General features: G+C 44.6%; 1 protein-coding gene across 4 annotated transcripts in view; it reads left to right on the top strand.

The window, feature by feature from the left end:
* The window catches only part of plxnb3 (plexin B3), a 73904-nt gene that overhangs the window by 25777 nt on the left and 23363 nt on the right, over positions 1-24764 (top strand). For all 4 annotated transcript variants that reach the window (XM_055012933.1, XM_055012934.1, XM_055012932.1 and 1 more), the window contains 10 exons: positions 15550-15945; positions 16507-17239; positions 18778-18957; positions 20874-21002; positions 21086-21186; positions 22302-22434; positions 23282-23441; positions 23523-23631; positions 24441-24549; positions 24631-24747. In XM_055012933.1, coding sequence (XP_054868908.1) covers positions 15566-15945; positions 16507-17239; positions 18778-18957; positions 20874-21002; positions 21086-21186; positions 22302-22434; positions 23282-23441; positions 23523-23631; positions 24441-24549; positions 24631-24747 — 2151 coding nt within the window. In that variant the 5' untranslated portion in view covers positions 15550-15565. The remainder of the gene's footprint in view (positions 1-15549; positions 15946-16506; positions 17240-18777; positions 18958-20873; positions 21003-21085; positions 21187-22301; positions 22435-23281; positions 23442-23522; positions 23632-24440; positions 24550-24630; positions 24748-24764) is intronic.

Consider the following 24764-nt stretch of genomic DNA (forward strand, 5'->3'; position numbering starts at 1 on the left):
TGCTGTGTGTTACTGTGTTGTTAGTGTGTGTTACTGTGTTGTTGCTGTGTGTTGCTGTGTTTTGCTGTGTGTTACTGTGTTGTTAGTGTGTGTTACTGTGTTGTTGCTGTGTTGTTAGTGTGTGTTACTGTGTTGTTAGTGTGTGTTACTGTGTTGTTAGTGTGTTGTTAGTGTGTGTTGCTGTGTGTTGCTGTGTGTTACTGTGTTGTTTCTGTGTGTTGCTGTGTGTTACTGTGTTGTTGCTGTGTGTTAGTGTGTTGTTAGTGTGTGTTGCTGTGTGTTAGTGTGTGTTAGTGTGTGTTGCTGTGTGTTAGTGTGTGTTAGTGTGTGTTGCTGTGTGTTAGTGTGTGTTAGTGTGTGTTACTGTGTTGTTGCTGTGTGTTGCTGTGTGTTAGTGTGTGTTGCTGTGTGTTACTGTGTTGTTGCTGTGTGTTGCTGTGTGTTGCTGTGTGTTGCTGTGTGTTACTGTGTTGTTAGTGTGTGTTACTGTGTTGTTGCTGTGTTGTTAGTGTGTGTTAGTGTGTGTTAGTGTGTCTTAGTGTGTGTTGCTGTGTGTTACTGTGTTGTTAGTGTGTGTTACTGTGTTGTTGCTGTGTTGTTAGTGTGTGTTACTGTGTTGTTAGTGTGTGTTAGTGTGTGTTAGTGTGTGTTGGGTGGAGCTGCTCCACTCTGTGTTTCTGGATGGATGTTCTGCTCATAAAGAGTCTCCTCCTCCATCAGAGTGTTGATTAAACTCCCAAAGCCTCGCTGTAATCTAGTAAATTCAGTTGTCATAAACACATAATGGAGCAGCTTCACGGCGTTTAGCAGCAGAGGGAGGGGCAGGCAGCTGTTGGAATGGCTGCCCCCCCCCCCCCCCCCCCATCTCCCCGCTGCTCGTCTCCACCCTGACAAACATGAGGCCGTTCCCCTTCATGCTCCGACCGGATTATGGTGTCAGCGTCCCGTTTCCACGTCTGTGCGTCTGGCTGTAGTCTTTGACTCGTCTTTGTGTTTGTTGTCATGACAACTGCATCGGCACCAACATGTGACTTAATGGATGGTCTGAGGCAGCGGGTGTTACTGCAGCAGCTCTGAATAGATGTCATGTGTAAATGATGCTGGATCAGGTGAGAGTTGGAGTCACTATCAGCTCATTATCAACATAAAGCCTCTAAAGGCAGCTTTCCTCTTCCTACAAACCTCCAGATTACAGCCGCAACCTGAGAGCTGAAGAACATCAGCAGGTTTTCAACTTTCAGCTCCTTGAATGTATCGATTTGGATCAAATCTGAGTTTAAGATCAGAATATTTCAATGAAATCTCTTTAATCTGCTAGAACTCATGTTGTCTCCTCACCCTCTAGATGTTTTTCTATCTCCATGTTTCCTCTCTACTCTGCTCATCAGTAGAAGATGTTTCTCCATGCTGGATGGATCTCCAACTACTAGATCCTCTGTTCTCTGTTTCTGAGCCATGCTGCATTTTACTCTCAATCTAATTGTCAAAAATTACTCCATCCATCCATCCATCCATCTATCCATCCATCCATCCATCCATCCATTATCTATACACCACTTAATCCTCACTAGGGTCATGGGGGGGCTGGAGTCTATCCCAGCTGACTCAGGTGAAGGCAGGGGACACCCTAGACAGGTCACCAGTCTGTCACAGGGCTACATACAGAGACAAACAATCACTCTCACATTCACACCTACGGGCAATTTAGAATGATCAATTAACCTCAGCATATTTTTGGACTGTGGGAGGAAGCCAGAGTACCCGGAGAAAACCCACGCATGCACAGGGAGAACATGCAAACTCCATGCAGAAAGATCCCGGGAAAGCCGGGACGTGAACCAGGGATCTTCTAGCTGCAAGGTGAAAGTGCTAACCACTACACCACTGTGCAGCCCCCAAAAATTACTCAAAATTGTAAAAAAAAAAAATTACTCAAAAATGACCCGAAATGACCCAAAATTGTCCAAAATTATACAAATGAACTAAAAAATGACCCAAAAAATTGTCAAAAATAACTGGAATTTTCTCCAAAATTACTGAAAACTTGCTTGAAATGACTGGAATTTGATTTAAAATGACCATTTTGTGTCATTTTTTTTGTAATTTTGGACAGATTTACAATATTTTTGGACACATTTTGAACAATTTTATTCAAGTTTTGAGTTAACTTGTTCAGGTTTCATGTCTTTTTTTCTTCTGTTTCTGTTGTTTCATGTCTCTGTGGTGGTTTTATCTCCTCATCCTGTCGATGTTTTTCTATCTCCGTGTCTCCTCAGATGTTAAACTCCCAACTAATGTTGTCTCCTCAAACTTCTGAGGAGGTTCTCAGTTATCCAGATCCTGGTGATGGTAGGAGGTCGGTTCTGGAAGACGTTTCTAGGAACTGGTTTCTCCTGGAGCTCCTACCATCTCCTTGTCCTGTAGATGTTTTTCTATCTCATGTTTCCTCTCCAGACTTTCTTGTTGAGCTGGATGTGGAGATGAAGACACCTTCAGGATTAAAGATGCTCCAGCTGGATCAGCTCTGATTAAAAACATTAAAGACCTGCTGGTCCTCAGCTGGAGGGTCAGGATTAGGGTTAGGGTCAGGGGCCCTGAGGGGAGCCTCGGGGCGGGCCTTTGTTTGTGTTGTTTTGTGTTGTTGTTGTGTGATGACGTGCTGCTGAGGTGTGCTAACAGCTGCTGAAGGTAAACCCCGTCATGTGATCTCCTGCTGATCACAACCACTTACACACTCTGATAATTGGAGAGGAGGCAGCAGCACTAATGTATTCACACACACACACACACACACACACACACACACACACTCGCAGTGATGAAATTAGCATCAATATCATTAACGCCCATCACCTCCCTGCACATTTCAAACACACTCATCTGTGTGTGTGTGTGTGTGTGTGTGTGTGTGTGTGTGTGTGTGTGTGTGTGTGTGTGTGTGTGTGTGTTATAGTTTGAGTATCAAAGTCTTGTAGTTATTAATATTTCATGTTTCAGTGATCAGTATTCAGTTTGTGGAGGTTTGCTGCTGCAGAAGCTGAGATCCAGTAGAAACCCTCGATACTGGGTTAGTGTGCAGATTCCAAGCATTTAGTCTGTTAATGTCCAGGTTTTTAGTATTAAAATATGTTAATATCCAGGATTTTAGTATTTCAGTCTGTTAATATCCCGGTTTTAGACATTTAGCTGCATTAATGTTTAGGTTTTACATGTTTAGGTGTATTAATATCCCAGATTTTGGTGTGTGGGTGTATTAATATTCAGGTTCTTGCTATTTTGACGTGGTAATATTTAAGTTTTACACATTTAGGTGGATTAATACTTAGCTTTTACATGTTTAGGTGTATTAATAGCCCAGATTTTGATGTGTGGGTGTATTAATATTCAGGTTCTTGCCATTTTAGCATGGTAATATTTAGGTTTTACATGTTTAAGTGTATTAATATTTAGGTTTTAGACATTTTGGTTCATTAATATTTAAGTTTTAGGCATTTTGGTGTATCAATATTTAGGTTTTAGATGTTTTGATGTATTAATATCCAGGTTTTACATGTTTAGGTGTATTAAAATCCAGGTTTTTGTCGTTTTGGACAGGTAATATTTAGGTTTTTGCTGTTTTGACATGGTAATATTTAGGTTCTAGACGTTTTGGTGCAGTAATATCAGGTTTTGGGTGTTTTAGTGGGTTGGTATCCATGTTTCGATGTTTTAGTGTGTTATTATTCTGATGTTTGGTGTTTTAGTGCGTCAACATTCAGGTTTCTGATGTTTTTTTGCAGTAATATTCATATTTTAGATGTTTTGGTGCATTAATGTCCAGGTTTTTCAATTTAATTTGAATTAATAGTCAGGTTCTTGATGTTTTGGTGAGTTAATATCCATGTTTTTGAGGTCTTGGTCTCTTCATATCCAGGTTTTCAGGTTGTTTTTCATTTTTCTTCCAGAATATTCCCTGTAAAACAAACACAATGGAACTGCAGAACCTGAGCTTAATTAATGAGGTGCTTTTTAAAGATAGTGGTGATTGTTCTACTACATGTGACCTGATGTTAGCGTGAATTCTGACTTCTCACCTGCAGGTAGAACTCCTCCACCGTTTGAAATATTTAGACAGAAAAGAGAAGAAACAGAAACATCAGCTGAGGTTTAGGATGGTTTGTGATCAAACATTCTCAGCTCCTCCTAGGCCACAGCATGAAACACTGGGAGGAGGAACAGGGAAGTACAACAATGCAGGATTAATGCAACTTTGTTGTGTATCCAAAAACCAAAATCAAGTGTTTGCTGTAAATGTGTGACTTTAAAACGGCTTTGGCAGCTTCACTACAGGGTATTTCTAATTGTTTAGTTGTTTTAAAATGCAAATGTTTTATGCTTTAGTGACTAATATGTAGGTTTTCAAAACTTCAGTGGACTGTTATCCAGATTTATAATGCTTTAGTGTCTTAATATCCAGATTTCTGATGTTTTAGGGTCTTAATATCCAGATTTCTAATGCTTTAGTGTCTTAATATCTGGGTGTTTTATGTTTTATGTCCTAATATTGAGGTTTTTAAAATTGTTTAGCGTCTTAATATCCAGATTTTTAACTGTTTAGTGTCTTAATATCCTGGTTTTTGACGTACTGGTGCGTTCATGTCCAGGGTTGTTATGTTTTGGAGGTTCCACTGTAAACCTCACAGGTTTTGCGGGTTCTGGTTCTGAGACTCACTGAGACTCGCTGAGATCAAAGGTACTGACTGTTCCTTTCAGGTACAAATCAAAGTGTGACCATGACAGAAAGCTGCACTGAAATGTGGAAGATAAATTAATTCTGCTTCCCACAGACCTCAGGACTCCCTGACTTCCTCAGAGTTGTGGATATTTTTAGATACTCAAGTTGTTCCCTTGCAGGAGAACCCAGACTCTGCTGCTCATCTCCTGTTATTCACTTATCATTCGGATCGTCTGTCCAGGATTAAAGTCAGGAAAATCTCTAATTCTTCTTATTCTGATCTGATCCTGCTGTCAAACACTGGGCTCTGCCAGTGTTTACATGCACCGTCAAAGCAAACAGGATTTAATCCAGATTAGCAGCAAAGAGGCAGGAATAGCAGCTCTGAGCCTCGTCATCAATAAAACAAACTGGCATTAGCTGATGATTGTGTGACAGCACAGAGTGGCTGTTTAAAGGAGGAATTAACTGCATTCAGCCCAGAATCAAACAGGAAACAGTTCAGACGGAGGCAAAGAAATCTGCTGAGGACACGCTAAAGTCCTGCAGCAACGCCAGGTTTAGACCACATTCAGGTCTCCATCTTTTATCATTCTTCGATTATTCCAAGCTTTTTATTTGTTGGGCTTTTCAGTCTGTTATTTCAGAGACAGGAGATGTGTTCAGAGAGAGGCCAGAGTCTAACAGAACCACAACCAGATATTGGTTGGTTTCAGAACATCGAGGTTTAGACCTGCAGGACGGAGCTTTGGTCTCTCCTTAACCCAACCCCAGCTACCCTACTAACCCCATCAAGCCCACTAACCCTACTAAACCCAACCCTAACCATAGCTACCCTACTAGCCCTAGCTACCCCACTAACCCCATAAACCCCACTATGCCTAACCCCATCAACCCCACTAACCCTACTAAACCCAACCCTAACTCTAGCTACCCTACTAGCCCTAGCTACCCCACTAACCCCATAAACCCCACTATGCCTAACCCCATCAAGTACACTAACCCTACTAAACCCAACCCTAACCATAGCTACCCTACTAGCCCTAGCTAACCCACTAACCCCATAAACCCCACTATGCCTAACCCCATCAACCCCACTAACCCTACTAAACCCAACCCTAACTCTAGCTACCCTACTAGCCCTAGCTACCCCACTAACCCCATAAACCCCACTATGCCTAACCCCATCAACCCCACTAACCCTACTAAACCCAACCCTAACCCTAGCTACCCTACTAACCCTAAACCCACTAACCCCATCAAGCCCACTAACCCTACTAAACCCAAGCCTAACCCTAGCTACCCTACTAGCCCTAGCTACCCCACTAACCCCATAAACCTCACTATGCCTAACCCCATCAACCCCACTAACCCTACTAAACCCAACCCTAACCCTAGCTACCCTACTAACCCTAAACCCACTAACCCCATCAAGCCCACTAACCCTACTAAACCCAACCCTAACCCTAGCTACCCTACTAGCCCTAGCTACCCCACTAACCCCATAAACCCCACTAACCCCACTATGCCTAACCCCATTAACCCCACTAACCCTACTAAGCCCAACCCTAACCCTAGCTACCCCACTAACCCTAACCCCACTAAACCCACTACCCCTAACCCCATAAACCCTACTAACCCCACTACCCTTAACCCTACTAACCCCAACAACCCCACTAACCCTATTAACCCCACTAATGTCACTAACCCTACTAACGCCACTAACCCTATAAACCCTACTAACCCTAACTGTAATCCTGGCTTCAAGAGTATATACAGATGAGTAGTAACAGCAGTCAGCATCATAAAGTTAGGGTGTTTTGCTGTGTTGATATTAGAGCTGGACCCGAATATCCAAATATTGGGTAAATTTTGAGTTGTGAATACTTGGATCTCCTCCCATGTCACGCTTCACTTCACCCGTGTTTGTAAATAGAAGACAAAAGCTGAAGACGGAGATATCCACGCTAACGCTGTTGAACTCCAAAGCAAGCTCAAACTTCTCAAAAACTCCCACCGAGCGGGAAGTGAGCCGAATATTCGGATATTCGTCATTAATTGGGCCCAAATATCTGGAGCCCAGAAATTGCTATTTGGACCAGCCCTAGTTGACATCCAGGCTTGTAAAACGTTGTGCTGCGTTGGTATCAAGGTTTTTAAAGCGTTTTGCTGCGTTGGTATCCAGGCTTGTAAAACGTTGTGCTGCGTTGGTATCCAGGTTTTTAAAGCGTTTTGCTGCGTTGGTATCCAGGTTTTTAAAACGTTTTGCTGCGTTGGTATCCAGGTTTTTAAAGCATTTTGCTGCGTTGGTATCCAGGTTTTTAAAGCGTTTTGCTGCGTTGGTATCCAGGTTTTTAAAATGTTTTGCTGCGTTGGTATCAAGGTTTGTAAAGCGTTTTGCTGCGTTGGTATCCAGGTTTTTAAAATGTTTTGCTGCGTTGGTATCCAGGTTTGTAAAGCGTTTTGCTGCGTTGGTATCCAGGTTTTTAAAACGTTTTGCTGCGTTGGTATCAAGGTTTTTAAAGCGTTTTGCTGCGTTGGTATCCAGGTTTTTAAAGCGTTTTGCTGCGTTGGTATCCAGGCTTGTAAAACGTTTTGCTGCGTTGGTATCCAGGTTTTTAAAGCATTTTGCTGCGTTGGTATCAAGGTTTTTAAAGCGTTTTGCTGCGTTGGTATCCAGGTTTTTAAAACGTTTTGCTGCGTTGGTATCCAGGTTTGTAAAGCGTTTTGCTGCGTTGGTATCAAGGTTTTTAAAGCGTTTTGCTGCGTTGGTATCCAGGTTTTTAAAGCGTTTTGCTGCGTTGGTATCCAGGTTTTTAAAGCGTTTTGCTGCGTTGGTATCCAGGTTTTTAAAGCGTTTTGCTGCGTTGGTATCCAGGTTTTTAAAACGTTTTGCTGCGTTGGTATCCAGGTTTTTAAAGCGTTTTGCTGCGTTGGTATCCAGGTTTTTAAAGCGTTTTGCTGCGTTGGTATCCAGGTTTTTAAAACGTTTTGCTGCGTTGGTATCCAGGTTTTTAAAACGTTTTGCTGCGTTGGTATCAAGGTTTTTAAAGCGTTTTGCTGCGTTGGTATCCAGGTTTTTAAAGCGTTTTGCTGCGTTGGTATCCAGGTTTTTAAAACGTTTTGCTGCGTTGGTATCCAGGTTTTTAAAACGTTTTGTTGCGTTGGTATCCAGGTTTTTTAAGCATTTTGCTGCGTTGGTATCCAGGTTTTTTAAGCATTTTGCTGCGTTGGTATCCAGGTTTTTAAAGCGTTTTGCTGCGTTGGTATCCAGGTTTTTAAAACGTTTTGCTGCGTTGGTATCCAGGTTTTTAAAACGTTTTGCTGCGTTGGTATCCAGGTTTTTAAAACGTTTTGCTGCGTTGGTATCCAGGTTTTTAAAGCGTTTTGCTGCGTTGGTATCCAGGTTTTTTAAAGCGTTTTGCTGCGTTGGTATCCAGGTTTTTAAAACGTTTTGCTGCGTTGGTATCCAGGTTTTTAAAGCGTTTTGCTGCGTTGGTATCCAGGTTTTTAAAGCGTTTTGCTGCGTTGGTATCCAGGTTTTTAAAACGTTTTGCTGCGTTGGTATCCAGGTTTTTAAAGCGTTTTGCTGCGTTGGTATCCAGGTTTTTAAAGCGTTTTGCTGCGTTGGTATCCAGGTTTTTAAAGCGTTTTGCTGCGTTGGTATCCAGGTTTTTAAAGCGTTTTGCTGCGTTGGTATCCAGGTTTTTAAAGCGTTTTGCTGCGTTGGTATCCAGGTTTTTAAAGCGTTTTGCTGCGTTGGTATCCAGGTTCGGGCTTTAGCTCCAGGGCTGCAGAGGGTTCAGCTCTCGTTGTTTCTACCAGATCAGTCAGTAATAAAACCTTCCTACGTATTGATACAAGCTGCTGTTGTATTTATTTATCAGCTCTGAGATCAGGGGTTCTCGTTAGAGTGGGGGTCCTTCAGATTGTTTCTTCTTTAGAGGATATCCAGGATGTTTGCAGTGAAGTGTTGTTATTTTCATCTCCAGCAGCTCCTCTTCTTTGGGACGTTTGGTGGATGTGATCCAGGCTCTGTAGTAGCAGGACTTTAAATCCACCCGGCAGATGCTCCTCTAGCAGAACGTGGTGATAAATGCAGCAGATTTTAAATGTTGTTGGTAAGATGGAGGCCATGTGATAACACAGGAGAACATCAGCAGAGGTTCTGGACATGCAGCTGATGGGTTTTCTAAAATAAAAGCTTTTTGTTGGATCTCTGGATGTTCCTCACAGTGCCTTCAATCAGGAGAACGTTTACTGGACCAGCCATTGGAGGTTCTCCAGGCTTTCTGTTCCGCTGTAGAACCAACAGTTACTGGATGTTCTCCGGTTCTATAGGAAACAGAACCATGGAGGTTTGTTAGAAAATCTGGAGATGTTAGAGGAGAAGAAAACATGATGTCATCTGAGTTTAACCGATCAGCATCCAGACCTGAGCCCAGAGTTTCAGGTGAGTCCATCTGGTCCTCTGAACCACGTGGCCACGCCCCCTACGTCTCCATGGTAACCACACCGATAACGCAGCGCTCACACAGCCTGTGGTGTCCTTGCAGCTGCATCACCACGGCAACAGATTGACTCCCTGTGGAGACGATGATGAAGATGAAGATGATGAAGGTGCCTACAGTTAGTCTGGAATCTTCTGGGGAAATGACGCTTTTTACTTTACAACAGATGACAGCATTTATAACACACATACACACACATTCCACTGGGATTTAAGGTGTGTGTGTGTGTGTGTGTGTGTGTCAGTTGTCATACAGCTTCACTGATATCAAACCGTCCTCGTTTCTCCGAACTGCGAAAAAATATTCATGAGCTCACCAGGGGAGTGTTTCAGTGTGTGTGTGTGTGTGTGTGTGTGTGTGTGTGTGTGTGTGTGTGTGTGTGTGTGTGTGTGTGTGTGTGAATAATAACAAAGCCAAACAGACAAAATAATCCTGAAGCAGTAAAAAAAGACAAAGAGGGAAAATAAGGAAAAGAGAAACAAAGAGACAGAAGGGGAAACAAACAAACAGAAGAAGGTAGAAATACTGCGTCTGTGTAGTACCGAGTATTTATAACAGGTACTACTGTACCTGCACCACCTGTACTCGTTGTACTACACCTGTTACCACCGCTGTTGGAAATGTCATCAGGACCCACAGCAGCTCTGCAGGAAACAAGAAACTCTGTAGGTGTCCTGAGTCTGTAGATGTGTCCTGAGTCTGTAGGTGTGTCCTGCGTCTGTAGGTGTGTCCTGAGTCTGTAGGTGTGTCCTGCGTCTGTACAGTGGGGATCAAAAGTTTGGGCACCCCAGGTAAAAACTTGTATTAATGTGCATAAAGAAACCAAGGAAAGATGGTAAAATCTCCAAAAGGCATCAAATTACAGATAAGACATTCTTATAATATGTCAAAAAAAGTTAGATTTTATTTCCATCATTTACACTTTCAAAATAACAGAAAACACAATAATGGCGTCTGCAAAAGTTTGTGCACCCTGCAGAGTTAATACCTTGTACTTCCCCCTTTGGCAAATATCACAGCTTGTAAACGCTTTTTGTAGCCAGCTAAGAGTCTTTCAGTTCTTGTTTGAGGTATCTTCGCCCATTCTTCCTTACAAAAGTCTTCCAGTTCTCTGAGATTTCTGGGCTGTCTGTCACGCACTGCTCTTTTATGGTCTATCCATAGATTTTCAATGATGTTGAAGTCAGGAGACTGTGAAGGCCATGGCAAAACCTTCAGTTTGATGTAATCCACCGTGGATTTTGAGGTGTGTTTAGGATCATTATCCATTTGTAGAAGCCATCCTCTCTTTAACTTCAGCTTTTTCACAGCTGGCATCAAGTTAGTGTCCAAAATTTGCTGAAATTTTATTGAATCCATTTTTCCTTCTACTTGTGAAATGTTCCCTGTGCCACTGGCTGCAATACAACCCCAAAGCATGACTGATCCACCCCCATGCTTAACAGTTGGACAGAGGTTCTATTCATTAAATTCTGTGCCCTTTCTTCTCCAAACGTACCTTTGCTCATTGCGGCCAAAAAGTTCTATTTTAACCTCATCGGTCCACAGAACTTGTTTCCAAAATGCATCAGGCTTGTCTATATGTTCATTTGCAAACTTCAAACGCTGATTTTTGTGGTGAGGACGCAGAAGAGGTTTTCTTCTGATGACTCTTCCATCAAGACCATATTTGTACAAGTATCTCTTTATAGTGGAATAGTGTACCACAACTCCAGTGTCTGCCAGATCTTTCTGGAGGGATCATGCAGTCAAACGTGGGTTTTGACTTGCTTTTCTCACAATCCTGTGAACTGTTCTGTCTGATATTTTTCTTGGTCTTCCAGATCTTGCTTTAACTTCCACTGTTCCTGATGACTGCCGTTTCTTAATTACATTCCGAACAGAGGATATTGGCATCTGAAAATGCTTTGCTATCTTCTTATAGCCTTCTCCTGCTTTGTGAGCGTCAACTATTTTCAGTTTCAGTGTTCTAGACAACTGCTTAGAAGAACCCATGGTGCTGATTGTTGGGGTAAGGTTGGGGTCAGATGAGTCTGGGCATTTAAAACCTTTGAGACTGACATCACCTGGTCTTTCCAGACGATGATCGTGAACAATCCATGACACTGTCAGGTCTCAGCTTTCCAAAGGGGGTGGTGATGCTATAAGCTCTGCAGGGTGCCCAAACTTTTGCAGACGCCATGATTGTGTTTTCTGTTATTTTGAAAGTGTAAATGATGGAAATAAAATCTAACTTTTTTTGACATATTATAAGAAGGTATTGTCTGTAATTTGATGCCTTTTGGAGATTTTTCCATCTTTCCTTTGCTTCTTTATGCACATTAATACAAATTTTTACCTGGGGTGCCCAAATTTTCGATCCCCACTGTAGGTGTCTCTGAGCCTGTAGGTGTGTCCTGAGTGTGATGGTGTCCTGAGTCTGTAGGTGTCTCTGAGTGTGATGGTGTCCTGAGTCTGTAGGTGTGTCCTGAGTCTGTAGGTGTGTCTCTGAGTCTGGGTGGTTCTTCTTTAAACCATCAACTTGTTTCTACGTCAGCAGAACATTTTTATTCTGAAAAGTCAGAAGAAGGTCTTAGTCAGTGACTCTTTGAGACCTGCTCATGTGGAAACCAGGACCAGAACTGCTGCCTGGCTCTGAGGCTCCTCAGCAGGAAGAAAGTAGGATGAGTCAAAACGCTGAGGGAGGGAAGGACAGGAGACGAACAAAGACGAGAAATTTAACTGCACACATACACACACACACACACACACACACACACACACAGTAACACAGATGTGTGTGTGTTGGATTCTGTCGTCTCTTTGAAGAGTGAGTGTGAGAGTCAGCAGTAAACCGCAGAGATAATATGGGGGTGGAGGTGTGTGTGTTACAGCTGTGTGTGTGTGTGCGTGTGTGTGTGTGTGTGTGTGTGCGTGCGCGTGCGCGTGCGTGCGTGCGTGCGTGTGAGTGTGCCTGAGGAAAGGCAGCCTGTAATCATCACCTCAGTGTGTTGAAAGCAGTGTGTCCTTCATTTTCATACGGGGGGGGGGGGGGTTCCAGGAACAAAAGAGCAGTAAAGTACAAACTGCTGCGATTAGCAAAATAAACGCTACATGTTCCGCTGCATGTTCCGCTGCATGTTCCACTGCAGCAGTGTCCCTGTTGCCGCGGTAACTAGCAGAGCCAAACATCTGGAACTGGGCGAGTCGGCCTGTTGGACAGGCAGCCAATCAGAGAGCAGGACCTGATGTGGTCAGCAGGGGGCGCTGTAATAAGCAGAGAAGAAACTAATCCAGCTGTTAACCAGAAGAAGAAGAAAGGAACCAGAAGAACCATCAGAGGTTCCCGTCGGATCGTTTTCAGTCCATCGCATTCTTTGATGATGTCAGAAACAGCTGATCAGTCATGTGACCTAAATATGAACTCAGACTGTTTCCATGAAGTCAAAAACCATCGCAAGAGCAGAAAAACCTTTTAGTTGGTGAGAACATTTGTTTGAATGAACGTTCAGCAGAACCTCAGAGAACCTCCAGGGGTAACAGAAGAACCTTCAGGTACTTTAGATGTTTCCAAATGTCCTGGAAGAAGCTCCAGGTCTGTTCCTGCTGTTAGTCAGAAAATATCAGAGGTCCTTGAGAACACTCAAGGACCAGAGGAACTTTGAAGGGCCTGGAACGTGATAATATAATCCCTGAGGAGGTTCTACTGGACTATCAAAGGTTTCCAGACCTTTTAAGAGGTTCCTAGGACCATGTTTTCACAGCAGCAACGACTTGAATCTCTGTAAATGTTCTAACCACAGGAACCGTCCTGTAGAAGGTCCATCAGAACGTCTCTGATAAACCAGTGCTGATTGGCTGAACTCAAAGAACATCATGTCTTCTTCTCGATGTTCTCGTCCAGCAGCTTCTCCTCTCCAACATTAACCCTCCTGTTGTCCTCATTTATGACCACCAAAAAATATTGTTTCCTCGTCTGAAAAAAATCCCAAAATTCAGCAAAAAAATTCCCCAAATTACTGAAAATTTGCAAAACCTTCAGGAAGAAAATTCCAATAATTCCTTATTTAAGTTTCCCTTAAAAGTTTTATTTTTAAAAAAATCCCCCAAATTTGGCAAGAAAATTCTTGTAATTAGTTTCAAAAAATGATTAAAAATCTTCCAAAAAATCCTAAAAATATCTAAAGTGATTCCATATATATCAGTAAAACGTCTAATATTTTCTTTAAGAACATTCACATAAAAATCAACCAAAATCCAGCGAAATTTGCTGGATTTTGGTTGATTTTTATGTGAATGTTCTTAAAGGAACATTTTTAACATTTCTTTTTTTCCACCAAGAAATGTTCAAAGATTTCCCAAAAATGTTGAAAATGTGGACATCAGAAGTTTCACCGTGAAAATATATATTTTTCCCACATTTTCAAACTTTAAAACGGGTCAGTTTGACCTGCAGGACGACACGAGTGTTAACAATGTTCTCCAGATGTTCTAACAGAACAAACCTCCACGGTTCTATTTCCTGGTTCTGGTGAGGTAACGTTGGGTTCTATAGTTCTGGGGTTCCTCCTGCAGGACGGGTTCTTTGGGGGTTCTGGTAGAACAGAGGGGCTCCTGGTGCTTTGTGTTCTCTGGGTGTTCCTCTGTGTTTGGTGAAGCTCCAGAGTGTTGATCTCTGTAGAACCGTCAGACTGCAGCTGATCTGAATTCTGAAGATCAAACGAATTTATTTTCTCTCTGAGTCTCTTTCCTGGTTTGACTTTAACGCTCCGTCGCCTCCAGCTCTGCACCTCCTTCCCCTTCTTCTGTCCTTCTCCTCACCTCGCTCTGCGTCGTTCTACCAACTTTACCTCTCATTTTACTTTCTGACAGCCTGCGACTCGGAGCTGCATGAATTATAGATGAACCACTTATTAGCATACAGACCGGCTGGATGTAGCATTACCATGGAAATGTCTGTGTGTGTGTGTGTGTGTGTGTGTGTGTGTGTGTGTGTCCTGAGGCCTCTCTGGGTATTTCCCATCATGCACTGGGAGAAGTTAAACAGAGTTTGAGCCGCAGCAGGAGGGAGGCAGCAGCTGACCAGAGATGAATGGAGTTCTGTATCACAAAATATGTCTCTGATTCATTTTACTGGAGCGGAAAATCACCAAACAGAACCGGGTCCAAACAGAACCCAGGGCTCAGAGAGGGAACAGGACAAGAATCTGGACTGGAAGGAAACAACTGACCTGGATCCAAATGGAACAGAGAACAGAACAGAACAGCTGACCCGGACTAGCAGAACAACACTTAGACAGGAACAGAACAGATTACTGGATCCAGGCTGGAACAGACCAACTGATCTGGACCAGAACTGATCAGAACCGACCAGCTGATCCACCTCAGTCCTCCTCAAGAGTCCTGAGGTTTTGCGCCCCCTGTAGGTCAGAGGAATCTCCCTGATTAAATTTGTAGGATGATGAGCTGCAGTCGGGTTCTGGTTCTGGTTTCTCTGATGTTTTGAAGCTGTGAGTGAAGCTGAAACAGCAGAATATGAGACTGATGGAAACATCTGAGACTAAAGATCAGAGACCGGCAGGATGCGGGTTCTGCTGGTTCAGATCTGGTTCATGTCTCAGACTTTCTGCTGCAAAAGATCTTAAAACACAAAACTGTCCCAGAAAGACACAATACAAGAAAAACGAGAGGACAGAGAGGACAGAGGACAGAGAGGAGACACCGGTACCTGATAATTAACACATCAGAACAGAGACAAACTGTTTCTGAGTCTGTAAGCAGTTGTTCTGTTTAGATGGAGGACTTTATCTAACAGAACGATGACAGAAACTCTTATTTTGAAAGGTTCAGTGACTGTCAGGTTCCAGGTGAGGTGGCAGCAGCTGATTGGACGTTCTCTGGAGGTCGAGGTTCTGGTTTGACTCTGGTCTGAAACTCCGTCAGTCTGTCATGAAATCCAAACAACCCACCGGAGGTTTGAGTCGATTCGCTGCGTTGCCGTGGATACGGGTGTGTTGCCATGGAGACGTTACTACAGGCAACTACAGTTTGACCATCAGATGAAAAGTGTGAAGCAGTGAAATATTTTATTAATAACTGGAGAGAAAAGCAGAGAGCAGAGCGTCTGCAGCTCACCTGCTCAGGTGGTTTATAGAGGAAACATCTCTAGAACGTTCCTCTGCAGGAGAACCTGGAGCTCAGACACGTGGTTCTGTGGATCTACAAGCTGAACGGTTCTGATGGAACCTGGTTCTGTTCCATCAGAACCTCAGTTCTTCAGTGTTAGATGTTGGTTCACAGGTTCTGCTGAGGTTCAGGTGTTTAAATGCATCTCACCTGTTGCAGGTAAAGAGGAGCTGCCATGTTGGCCTCCTCCGTCCCCCCGTCTGTCCTCCTCGTCCTCCTCGTTCTGCTCCCTGCTGACGCCTCGGTGCACTGGGTGGAGCTAAAGGGCGCCCCACTGTCTCACCTGCTGCTGGACCCGGGGGCGGGGCGTCTGTATGTGGGCGGGGTTGACCACCTGTACCAGCTGACCTCCGACATGGAGGTGATGTCACACGTGAGGACCGGCCCCCACCTGGACTCGCCCGACTGCCTCCCACCAATCATCCCGCAGGACTGCCACTCGGCCACGCCCACTCACAACCACAACAAGCTGCTGCTGCTGGAGCCAGGGCAGGGGGCGGAGCCTGGCAGCCTGATCGTCTGTGGCTCGCTGTACCAGGGGATCTGTGACAAGAGGTGAGTAATCAATAATCTGATCAGTGATGAGCTGTTTCAGAGTTTCTTTGATTTAGTTTAATTCTGAGATTATTTAAACCTCATAAGAAGACAGACTTAGTTTCACCCATCTGACAGCTTAGAATCACCTGGATAGTTTTAGATTAGTTAAACCCTGTTAGTCTGGATTAGTTAATCCCTGTTAGTCTGGGTAAGTTATACCCCATTAGTCTGGATTAGTTAAACCCTGTCAGTTCGGATTAGTTAAACCCCATCAGTCTGGATTAGTTAAACCCTGTTAGTCTGGATTAGTTACTCCCCGTCAGTCTGGATTAGTTAATATCTGTTAGTCTGGATTAGTGAAACCCCGTCAGTCTGGATTAGTTAATCTCTGTTAGTCTGGATTAGTTAAACCCTGTTAGTCTGGATTAGTTAAATCCCGTCAGTCTGGATTAGTTAAATCCCGTCAGTCTGGATTCGTTAAACCCCGTCAGTCTGGATTAGTTAAACCCCGTCAGTCTGGATTAGTTAAACCCCGTCAGTCCGGATTAGTTAAACCTTCGTGTCCGTCTGTCTCTCCAGGAGTCTGTCCAACCTCTCTCAGCTCATCTATCAGACGTCCAATCCCGTTGACACTCAGTACGTCGCTGCCAACGACCCAAGAGTCTCCACCGTCGCCGTGGTGATCACCACCAAGAACAAACAGGAAGGGGGCGGGGCCGGCGGCATGCTGCGCCTGATGCTGGTTGGTCGAGGCTACACCAGCAAAGGTCCCGGAGACATCCCGCCCATCACGACGCGGCGCCTGTTCCCGGTGGTGGCGCCTCGTCGAGCCTTTTCTCAGGAGGAGGAGCTGGGGAAGCTGGTGGTAGGAAGCTACTCCGAGTACAACAACCACTTTGTGAAGGCTGTTACCCACGGTGACCACGTGTACTTCCTGTTCTCACGGCGGGATGTGTGGCACAAGAAGGAGTACCGGACGTACGCCTCGCGGCTCTGCATCTCCGACCGCAGCTTCTACTCCTACGTGGAGGTGCCGCTGCTCTGCCATGGTGGCTACAACCTGGCCCAGGGGGCGTGGCTAGGCAACCACTCAGGTAAGCCTGCCCTCTTTGTCGTCATGGCAGCAGGACAGGCGTCCACGCCGGTGGCGACGAGCCGCTCTGCGCTCTGCGTCTATGGGATGGCAGAGCTGGACGCTGTGCTGCAGAAAGCACAGGAAGTGTGTTACACCGAGGGAGGGCGGGGCAACGACGGCAAGGAAGAGGCTTACATCGAGTACGCTGTGTCATCAAAATGTCTACAACTGCCCAAGGTAAGGAAGGAATGAAAGAAGGAAGAAGGGGAAGAAAAGGAAGGAAGGAACGATAGAAGGATGGAAGGAAGGAAGGAAGGAGGGAGGGAGGAAGGAGTGAGGAAAGGAAGGAATGAAGAAAGGAGGGAGTGTGTGTGTGTGGATTAGTGGGTTTTATCTTCATCAGCTGCACTGATCATCAGACAGCTGTCACTCAAACACACAGCTGGTAGGACTGACCCACATAACGCACACACACACACACACACACACACACACACACACACACACACACACACACACACACACACACACACACACACACACACACACAGGTTACAGAGTGCGATCAGATAGGCTGTTAAAGGCATCTGTGGGTTTGTGTTGTGTGTCCACATACACTAGCAGTCTTTAGTCTGCAGCCACCTTCTCATTTCCTGGTTTTATCTTCAGGACTATTTCCATCGTAGATTCTCACTGAAGGCATCAAACTATGAATGAACACATCTGGAATTATGGAGGAAACAAAAACATGGGGAGTAAGTCAGAACATGTTATATATTTTAGATTCTTGTTATTCTCTGGATGATCTTCATGAGGTAGAACTTGAAATGGTTCCACTTCACAGGTGTTCCTTGTCAAGGTTCATTAGTGGAACTTCTTCCTTCTTAATGGGGTTGGAACCATCAGAAGTCAGGTTGGTCCACAGCTGACAGCCCTATTGGACAACTGTTAGAATCCAGATTATAGAAGAACCAATCAGCTGAGAGAACCAACAGTCCATCATTGCTCTAAGAACTGAAGGTCAGTCAGTCCAGAAAACTGAAAAAACTTTGAATGTATCCTCAAGGAACTATCTAGGAACTACCCAGGAACCATCTAGGAACTACCCAGGAACCATCTAGGAACCCTCTAGGAACTACCCAGGAACCATCTAGGAACTACCCAGGAACCTACCAGGAACCATCTAGGAACTACCCAGTGATGGTCACTGTTGGGGATTTATTCCAAACTGAAGGAACCCTGAACCAGCATGGCTACCACAGCATCCTGCAGCGACATGACATCCCATACGGTTTGGTTTAGTTGGACCATCATTTATTCTCCAACAGGACAATGAGCCCAAACACACCTCCAGGCTGTGGAAGGACTATCTGACCAAGAAGGAGATGATGGAGATGACCTGGCCTCCACAGTCTCCTGACCTGAACCCAATCTAGATGTTTGGGATGAGATGGACCACAGAGTGAAGGCAGAAGGACCAACAGGTGCTCAGCATCTCTGGAACTCCTTCAAGACTGTCGGAGAGTCATTTCAGGTTCTACCTCATGAAGCTCATCCAGAAAATAACAAGAATCTAAAATATAAAACATGTTCTGACTTATTTCACATGTTTTTGTTTCCTCCAAAATTCCAGATGTGTATATTCATAGTTTGATGCCTTCAGTGAGAATCTATGATGGAAATAGTCCTGAAGATAAAACCAGGAAATGAGAAGGTGGCTGCAGACTAAAGCCTGTTAGTGTATCTCTGACGTCTCTCCCCCCATTGGTCCTCAGGACTCCCTATCAGAGTATCCCTGTGGAGGCGAACACACTCCTAATCCAATCGCCAGCTCCGTGCCGCTGGAGGCCACGCCCACCGTCACCTCCACCACCCAGCTGACCGCCGTCACCACGGCAACCGAGGCCGGACACACCATCGCCTTCCTGGGAGACAGAGAGGGACGACTACACAAGGTTAACACATGAACACCCTAACATGAACATGTTAAGACAAGAACACATTAACATGTTAACACATTAACATGAACACATGAACGCATGAACACATTAACACATAAACACATTAACACATGAACATGAACACATGAACTCATTAACACATGAACACATTAACATGTTAACACATGAACTCATTAACACATGAACACATTAACACATGAACATATGAACACGGTAACACACAATGAACACGTTAACACATTAACGCATGAACACGTTAATGCATGAACATATGAACACATTAACACATGAACACATTAACATGTTAACACATGAACATGAACACATTAACACATGAACATGAACACATTAACATGTTAACACATTGACATGTTAACACATGAACATGAACACATTAACAAATGAACATATGGACACCTTAACATATGAACACATGAATATGTTAACATATGAACACATTAACGCGTTATCACATGAACACATTAACATGTTAACACATGAACATGAACACATGAACAAGTTAACACATGAACACATTAACACATAAACATATGAACACGTGAACACACAATGAACACATGAACACGTTAACACACGAACACATGAACCCGTTACCACAGTAACACAATGAGCAGCCGGTTCCCTCGACAACACCCCGGTACGTTGTGAGGAACAGTGTTTAGCTCGGGGGTGTGTGTGGGTTTGGGGGAGTTACAGGGGAGCGCGCTCAGATCGGTGCTGCTGATTGGCTGCTGGCTTCCCAGGTGCATTGTGGGTAGGCTGTGTGGTGTGTTGGTATCTCTGTGAGGACCCAGCGGAGCCCTAATGAGGTCTAATCCTGCCTCGGAGCGTCAGACTCACAAACAGCAGCGCTTTGATTCTGCTCTTAATATTTAATCACACACGCTGTTAACAGGCTCCAGCTGGATCTTTACCCAGAGTGCACCAGGGGGACCCATAACCAATCAGCAGCTAGTTTAACAGTGTGTTGTTAGCGGTGAACTGACGACTGTTTGTGTGTCTGAATGCTGTTTGTCCTCCATGTGGAGTCTGCAGGGTTCTAAAGCTATAGAACCAAAAGAACTAAAGCATCTAAAGAAACACTCCAACGTGATTGGTTCAACTCAGATGACATCATCTTTTCTTCTCCTCTAACATCTCCACCAACAACATAAAGTTCTCCAGATGTTCTAGCAAACCTCCATGGTTCTGTTTCCTGTAGAACTGGAGAACGTCCACTAACTGCTGGTTCTAGTCTCTTGAGTCCATGTGAAGCTGTTGGTTCTACAGTGGAACAGAAAGACTGAAAGGAACCATTAGAAGAAGGATTTTAAATGTTCTGTTGGTTTTCCTGCAGTAGAACCCATCTTAGTGTCATCAGAGAACACATGAACAACAACCTGCAGAGGTTTAAGAACATCAGCTGCTGCTAGAACCCTAAAGAACCTTCAGAACATACAAACGCTAACAGTTTAGGGGTCAGACTTTTCTAAAATAGAACCGGTTCCTTCAGTAGAACAGAGGTGAATGTTCCTGTTCTCAAAACCACTGAGTCATTTCAACATGTAGAGAACTTGTTGTCATGTTGGTTCCCACCTGGAGACGTTCCGTGTGCGCTGTACGAATAAAAACCTGCGTCCTTTCTCACCTGCACACAGCCGACCAATCACAGAGCATGTGGAGGTGATTTAAAAAGGTTCATGTTCAGGTAAAGAACCCAGAGATCTGGAACCCTGAAGTCCACAAATCCTCCAGAACACCACCCGTCTGTTGATGCAGGTTGTCTGAAGGTGCAGCAGCTCCACCTGCTGGCAGTTCGGCATTGCTGCAGTTAAACCTGCGTGTTGCTGATCAGCAGCTTCACGTCTCTGGACTCTGAAACGTGACTCACCTGAACTGCTGTGTTGCAGGTGTTGGTGCGCTCTGATTGGTCGGGTCACCTGTACGGCAGCCTGACGGTAGACGATGGCAGCAGCGTCAGCGCAGACCTCCTATTGGACGAGAACCAGCAGCACGTTTACGTTCTGACCAGCAGCAGGGTGAGAGACGGTCTTTCAGGATTGGTTTATCTCCTTCATTCTGTCCAATCAGATGCTCAGACTGTTTCCTGTCTGTCCCTCAGCTGTCCAAGGTTCCTGTGTCTTCCTGCGAGAGACACACAGACTGTCAGACCTGTCTGTCTGCCAGCGACCCTTATTGTGGCTGGTGTGTCCTGGAGGGAAGGTACCTGTCTGCTTGTCTGTCTGTCTGTTTGTCTGTCTGTCTGCCTGTCCGTCTGTTTGTCTGTCTGTCTGTCTGTCTGTCTGTCTGTCTGTCTGTCTGTCAAGAGGAGGACAAGAGGAGATGACAACTTTAGACTGAGAGTAAAGCCAACGCTCCTGGATGAATAAAGAAATGCAGCAGAACCAGAGACCAGAGGATCTAGTAGTTGGAGATCCATCCAGCATGGAGGAACATCTTCTACTGATGAACAGAGTAGAGAGGAAAAGTCTGGAGAGACTAAAAATTCTCCAAAAGGACCCAAAAAATACTCAAAATGGTCATTTTCAATTAAATTCCAGTCATTTCAAGTCATTTCGGACCATTTTTGACATTTGTTTTAGTTATTTTGGACAATTCTTGAATGATTTTGGACATTTTTGGACAATTTTCAGTCATTTTGAATGATTTTTGAGTCATTTTGGACAATTTTTGAGTTATTTTGGGCAATTCTGAGTCTTTTTTTTACAATTTTGAGTAGTTTTTGACAATTAGACTGAGAGTAAAATGCAGCATGGCTCAGAAATAGTGAACAGAGGATCTAGTAGTTGGAGATCCATCCAGCATGGAGAAACATCTTCTACTGATGAGCAGAGTAGAGAGGAAACATGGAGATAGAAAAACATCTACAGGATGAGAAGATGGTAGGAGCTCCAGGAGAAACCACCTGGAATTTCTAGAAATGTCTTCCAGAACCTCCTGGAGCTCCTACCATCACTAGGACCTGGATGACTGAGAACCTCCACAGACGTCTGAGGAGACAACATTAGTTCAGAGTTTAACCTCTGAGGAGACATAATTAGAAAGGTCTTCTCTGGGGTTTCCATCGTTCTGCAGCTAGAAGACATCTCTGAGTTCTCTCCGTCTTCATTCTGGTACCACAGGACTTTAGATTAAACATGAACCACAGAGAAGAACAATGAGGCGGATCTGTCTGGAGTTTAGAGGGTCAACGTCTCGTTTAGTTTAGAATCTTTTTAATCATTTCTCCGTGAACCTGAATGAGGTTCTGATCCTGTTGGTGTTATTGATCCGTTAATGAGACTAATCGATCAAACATCTGCTCCTGCTCCGTCCAGATGTTCCCGTAAACACCTGTGTCAGCGACACCAGCAGCCCAACCATTGGCTGTGGAGCTTTGAACCAACCAATCAGTGCGTGACAGTGCAGAGCCTGCAGCCGGCCAATCAGAGCAGAGAAGAGCAGACGCAGGTAGGCAGATATCGATTATCGATTGTATCAATGCAGACGTTCTGAAACATTGATCAGCTGTGACTGACTGGTGCTTCATGGTTGTGGGCCTGGTCCTGGTCCTGGTTGTGGTCCTGGTCCTGGTCCTGATTTTGATCCTGGTCCTGGTTCTGGTTCTGATTCTGGTTTTGGTTCTGGTTCTGGTTCTGACATGTTTTCATTTTACTGTCCAGCAGAACATTAGAAATGTGAGCAGACTGTGAATTGTTCTTGTTTCCATGTTCTGACATGTAGAATCGTCAGAAGGTGGCGCTGTAGGCTACGACCAGTGGACAACCTTCTGGACCACCTGAAGCAGAACCAACCCAGTTAGACAGAAGATGCATTCTTAATTTCAGTGGTTCCAGACAAAACTAGCGGCACCACAACAGATGCCTCCAAGACCCCTGAACCAAGAACCAGAGGCATTGGAGCAGTTCTACCAGCGTAGAACTGGTTCTGTTCTGGTTCAGAACCCTGATTCTGAACTGTAAATAAATTGGACAGGAATCTGAAAAGCTGGTTTCCAACTAAAGCTCCTTCCTTTCCTGATCAAGTCCAAGGGTCCAGAAGTCCTGAACAGAACCTTTTCTAGAACCAGGTGAACCAGTTATTGGCCTAATCTTATGGAAAGAGACACAACAAGTTATGCGTTGTTTCCATCAAAGTTGTTCCTCAATGGACGCAAACTGCAATGACATCATCGGGGGTGTGTCAGAGTTCAATAAATATGAGTCTGTTAGTGAACAGAACTAAAGGTGTAACCAATCCAGAACCAGAACCTCCCTGGGCGAGAGGCTCTAACTGTATTTCTGTGTTCGTCTCCAAGGTAACGCTGTCAGTCATCCAGCTGCCCATGCTGACGGAGGCGGAGTCTCTGTCCTGCATCTTCGGGCTCCTCCCGCCTCAGCCGGCCGTCGTCATGGAAACCAACATCACCTGTCAGTCACCTGCACCGGAGCTCCTCCCCTCCATGCCGACAGGAAGCGGTGAGTACAAACAGACCTGCAGGATTCATTCATGTTCCAGGGCTGCTGTCGTCTGACTCCTCTCCCTGTCACTTCCTGCAGATCACATGATCCTGCCCGTGTCACTCATGTTCGGTCATGTGACCGTCACCACAGGCAACATGACCTTCTATGACTGCAGCGCTGTGAGCCAACTGAACCAGAGCTCCCAGTAAGAGTTAGTGGTGATGATGATGAGATGATAATGATAAGATGATGAAGATGGTGATGATGATGATGAAGATGATGATAGTGATGATAATGGTGATGAAGGTGATGATGATGATGGTGATGATGATGATGGTAATGATGATGGTGATGATGATGATGGTGATGATGATGGTGATAATGATGGTGATGATGATGATGGTGATGATGATGATGATGATGGTGATGATGATGGTGATGATGATGATGATGTGATGATGATAGTGATGGTGGTGGTGATGATGATGATGATAGTGATGGTGGTGGTGATGATGATGATGATGGTGATGATGATGATGATGATGATGGCGATGATGATGGTGGTGATGATGATGATGAAGGTGATGGTGATGATGATGATGATGTGATGGTGATGGTGATGGTGATGGTGATGATGATGGTGATTGTGGTGATGGTGATGATGATGATGATGATGGTGACGGTGATGATGATGGTGATTGTGGTGATGATGATGATGATGATGATGATGATGATGATGATGATGATGGTGATGATGATGATGATGATGATGATGGTGATGATGATGATGATGTGATGGTGATGATGATAGTGATGGTGGTGATGATGATGATGATGATGGTGATGATGATGATGATGATGGCGATGATGATGGTGGTGATGATGATGATGAAGGTGATGGTGATGATGATGATGATGTGATGGTGATGGTGATGATGATGATGATGATGGTCATGGTGATGATGATGATGGTGATGGTGATGATGATGATGATGAAGGTGCTGTGTGTTGCAGGTGTCTGTCTTGTGTCAGCAGTATCTGGAGGTGTAACTGGTGTCCTCTGGATCAACTCTGTACTCACAACCACAGTTGTCCTCACCAACACATCATCCTGAACCAGAGGGTGAGACAGCCTGTCTGCTTGTCTACCTGTCTGTCTACCTGTCTGTCTGCCTGTCTCACCTGGTCTCCTGTCTGTCTGCAGGACTCTCCTGGTCCGACCTCGTGTCCTCTGGTCTTCGCTCTGCAGAGTTCTGCCTTAGTGCCGATGGGCCTGAGCACCACAGTGGTGCTGCGGGGACGAAACCTGGATGTGTACACTGTGAGGGGACACCTGAC

Source organism: Amphiprion ocellaris, chromosome 8, assembly GCF_022539595.1.
Source record: "Amphiprion ocellaris isolate individual 3 ecotype Okinawa chromosome 8, ASM2253959v1, whole genome shotgun sequence".
Classification (NCBI taxonomy): domain Eukaryota; kingdom Metazoa; phylum Chordata; class Actinopteri; family Pomacentridae; genus Amphiprion; species Amphiprion ocellaris.